The 4165-nt window shown below is 37.0% G+C and overlaps 1 protein-coding gene across 1 annotated transcript; it reads left to right on the plus strand.

The window, feature by feature from the left end:
- The first annotated feature begins 2067 nt into the window (after positions 1–2067).
- On the plus strand, positions 2068–3460 carry LOC131776281 (QRFP-like peptide receptor). The gene has a single exon (XM_059092454.2). The coding sequence runs from the start codon at positions 2068–2070 to the stop codon at positions 3160–3162; it is 1095 nt and encodes a 364-aa protein (XP_058948437.1). The 3' UTR covers positions 3163–3460.
- The last annotated feature ends 705 nt before the right edge of the window (positions 3461–4165 follow it).

Raw genomic sequence — 4165 nt, forward strand, 5'->3', positions numbered from 1 at the left:
TAAATGGTCATTTTGGGCCACAATGATGGTTACTGTCAAAGCTTCTTGTACAGTATCTTGAACTCCGAAATGTCTGGTCCAATAGTTGAAACTGAACACGGTAACAAAATCAGATTGATTGATTTTAAACGTTACTTCGGTGTTGTGATACATAGGAACTAAAATATGGCACGAGTCTTATAAATATATGTGAGATGCGAAGTATTCAACAGAGAACTTTTTTCTTTAAATTTTCGTAGGTGAAGTTTACCAACATTATACTTAAAAAGCTATCCAACAGTGTTGGATAACGACGTGTCATTTTTCAGGTAATAAAGTCTTAACAGCAACAGACTACTGATTGGACCTTTCGCCTCTTTTTTTCCCTTTGTTCAACATCCATTAAATGGTCATTTGTAAACATAAATTTTTCCCACATGCGTTTCTGATATCCCCCTCACGAAACCAACGACCACAGAACGATATTTTTGCCGCCATAGACCATCAACCCTTTGGTTGCTAGATCTGGGCAATCAATCTTCGTGTTCTGATGTGTTTGTCACAAATAATGAACATGTCATTAGTACTTTATATTACTTTCTTTCAACTGCTTTTTGAGATAATAATCCTTTATAGCAAATTTCAGCAGCTGCGTTTAGTTCAACGCTCACTGAACCTCAAGATGCACAGACAGAAACTTGCTTTGTAATGCTAAAATACGTGAAGACTGATAGTCTGAATTCCATTTGAAAATTAAATTTTATGAGTTTTGCAGTTTTTCTCCTTATCAATCATTGTAAAACAATACAGATAAAATTTTAAAATATTAAACCATCTTTGCTCGAAAAATATTGTTTTTTAACCGATGGAGTAGGTCAGAGAAAACTTCAGTTGACTGATACATATTAATTATTTATAGAAGAAGAAGAAGAGTAAATTTCAATTAAGAAAATTTCTAGAGCATGTTTTCATCAATATCTGTATATAAAGAGCGCTAAAAGCCAACTGTCACGTGTTAAATCAATGATCAAAGGTGTAATATTGATCGTTTCAAGAAGTAGACAGATGGGCTTGTCCGCTCCTGTATGTCGTGATTAAGTTTTCACTAAAAACACCAAAATACATCATCAGTAATTTAAGTACAGAATAAATTACACGAATATGTGGTTCTTTTTTGGGACTTTTGTTTGCTTTTGAAAATCACAATCTATATTACTTTACCTCAAATGACATTTTCACGGCTTCTGTTTAAAAATGATGTTTACCTGTTGGCAAGAAATTTTAATTTAAAAAAAAAAACATCACTTATCTGAGTGTAGATTGTTCATGCTATTTAGAGCGAAACTTTGTCCGCTTGTTCAAGTTTGGAAAACGCTTTAAGAAGTTTTCAGACCCAGTGCAATCTTATCAAGAGAAATTGTCGAGTCAAGCCAGGCGAAGATATTTTGAGATAACGTGAGAATCGCCATTTTCGTCGTCCTTTTGTAAAGTCTCTGTGACAAAACAATCATCTACTGGAGGCTAAAAGCTTGGATTAGGGTCGAAACTGTCAGAGTAGATAAAGGCCTCAGGAAGCGTTTGGGATTAAGTGTCAGCTATTTCATTTGCACCTCAAAAAAAGCGTCTTTCAGCTCTAGCAGTAGGGTGGAGTTTATTTCTCTAAGTTTTAAACCTCATTTGGGATCAAAGGTACCGAAAGGCCATTTAATCGACAAAATTCCAAATTTTAAGGTTTTCTTTTCCTATTATATATGCTAACATTTACTCGCTGAAGATCACTGTTGAATCAACATTGAGGAAAAAACTTATTTAGCCAGTCGATTCCGAATACGAGTTTAAACTATTTGTGACTAGTAATAAACCTTGGGTTGTTTACAGCCAATTACATCGGTCTAGATGTGTCAGTGTAATTCGTCGAACTATCCACAAAGCGTCGGATCTCTCTTTGGTGAATATCCCTGCTAAGATTATTCTGTACATCAGCTGCAGTTACAAAGTTCAAGAGTCGAGCAAACAGAGACATATCGAGTTTATCACGTATTTTCATCACAGAAATATTTCGAAGCTCTGAAAACAGTCTCGGATACTATGGGTGGTTCAAATATGACAAACAATAACACTTTTGAAAATGGTACATCGAGACCTGATTTGCTCTGCTCATCCACAAGTCCTGACACGGATTTAACTAAAGCTTGGAAGACAATTTCTTACTGCGTTATCATCCTTGCATCTCTCTTTGGAAATACATTGGTTATACTGGTGGTGTACAAGAAAAGACGAATGAGGACAACAACAAATTTCATTATAGTAAACATGGCTGTAAGTGACATGTTCTTTGCGGTCTTCACAACTCCTCCATCCATTCGAACAATTTACGTAGGAGATTATTTGTTAGTTCGTGGGATAACAGCTGACCTGATTTGCAAGCTTGTCACCTTCATACAGCAAGTCTCGCTAGCAGTTTCCATATTATCTCTTACCGCTATCGCCTTTGACCGTTTCTTCGCCATCCTGTTTCCATTTCGAAAAATCATCAACCGCCGGACAACAAAAGTCCTCGTCGCTCTTACTTGGCTGATAGGTGCCATGTTCACAGCTCCTGTTCTGTATGCTAACAGGACTGTCGTGGAAGACGGAAGCGGCAAACTTACTTGTAAGGAAGTCTGGGAGCCTCTTTTCAACAGCAGCAAAGCTAGGAGTGATTACACTTTCGTCCAGTTTGGCTTTCTTTACGCAGGACCACTCACAGTTATAGCGGTACTTTACACGGCAATCGTTATCGAGTTATGGCGAGGGAATTCCGTCAAATTTCGAGCAAAGGCCAACTATCAAGAAGTCGAGAAATCAAATAAGAAAGTGCTTAAAATGCTTGTCACGGTAATTGTAGTTTTCGCTCTTTTTTGGCTCCCGATATACATATTTCAATTCCTAGTTTATACTGGTAATGAGAGATGCTCTGTCCGTGGGGTGATTCAATTTATTGGGTATTTTCTTTGCCAAGCCACAAGCGCTGTTAATCCGTTCATCTACGCAATCTATAGCGAGAATTATCGTAGTGGCTTTAGAGCTGTCTTACACAACTTAATTTATTGTCAAGGAAGAAAGCTCTTCCACAGAGAGTCTTCGAGAGGAGAAAGTTTAAGTGGCCGACGTGAAAAGAAGGTAGAGTTGTACTTTCTGTAATATATTTGACTTAATGATTGTTTTTACTGGCCGAGGAGTCTTTCTCAAAATCTTTTTTTCCCCTCCGCGTTATTAATTTTCCCTAAAAACTGTCAGATTGTACCGACATAAGTGAACCAAATAATTATTCTATTTATCATAGTGTGTGGGCCTATCTTATATGTTGTAGACGTTTGCGGTGACTTCGTTTCTTTTTTCTAGAGTGATTCTTTTTCGCATACACTAGAGTTAACTGGTCGAAGCCACTCTTAACATTGATGTAAGCCGGCTTTAAAAGCATACTCGCTCGTTTGTTTGATTGAATATAAAGTTATATCCCATTCATATCCAGCTGCTAAAAGATTTCTTGAAGGATTAAATATTCAGGGGTCTACTTCAGGCACATCAAGATTTAACAAACACAAGTTGGCAGTAAAACATATTAAACTCGCAATGGTGTGGACAAATGATTGATAAATATTTAACCAGGCTGCACAAAATAACTCCCAAACAATATCTGTGGTTCCTTGGATTTTATATGAAATTCCAATTTAATCTCGCTATGTAAAGATTGCAATCAGAAAGTGCGTAAAAACAAATGCAGAAACAAACAATTGGTAGCGAGCAAACTTTACAGTCTCCATTTGTAACACAATTTAGATTCAATCGCAAAAAATTATTTAAGTATGTCAGGCAGCAATTCTGATTTCACTCCTATTGCACATACACAGCACCACTGTTTAATTTGATTTTTCGATACTTTATTTGTTCAAACCTTCGTTCCGCCGTTCTGTTCTATTGAACATGTTCCTTTTTCTGTTTCTTCGCCCCCTTCGTGCCCTCTACCTTCGTTAATGTTTTTCTTTGTTTCTCTTGTGTTCTCGTTTCTTCCTTCTGTCGTTCCTCGATCCTTTCCTGTTCTTTTTTTTTGTTCCCTCGAACTTTCGTTTCTTCGCTTGCGAACTTAAGAGCAGATATCGATCTCCTAGTGACTTTACAATTAAAGGCTTCAGCTGAAAACCCA

The sequence above is a fragment of the Pocillopora verrucosa genome, chromosome 2, assembly GCF_036669915.1.
Source record: "Pocillopora verrucosa isolate sample1 chromosome 2, ASM3666991v2, whole genome shotgun sequence".
Taxonomy (NCBI): Eukaryota; Metazoa; Cnidaria; class Anthozoa; order Scleractinia; family Pocilloporidae; genus Pocillopora; species Pocillopora verrucosa.

Coding starts and splice junctions, on each gene's coding strand:
- LOC131776281 (XM_059092454.2), top strand. CDS start 2,068: ATGGGTGGTTCAAATATGACAAACAATAACACTTTTGAAAATGGTACA.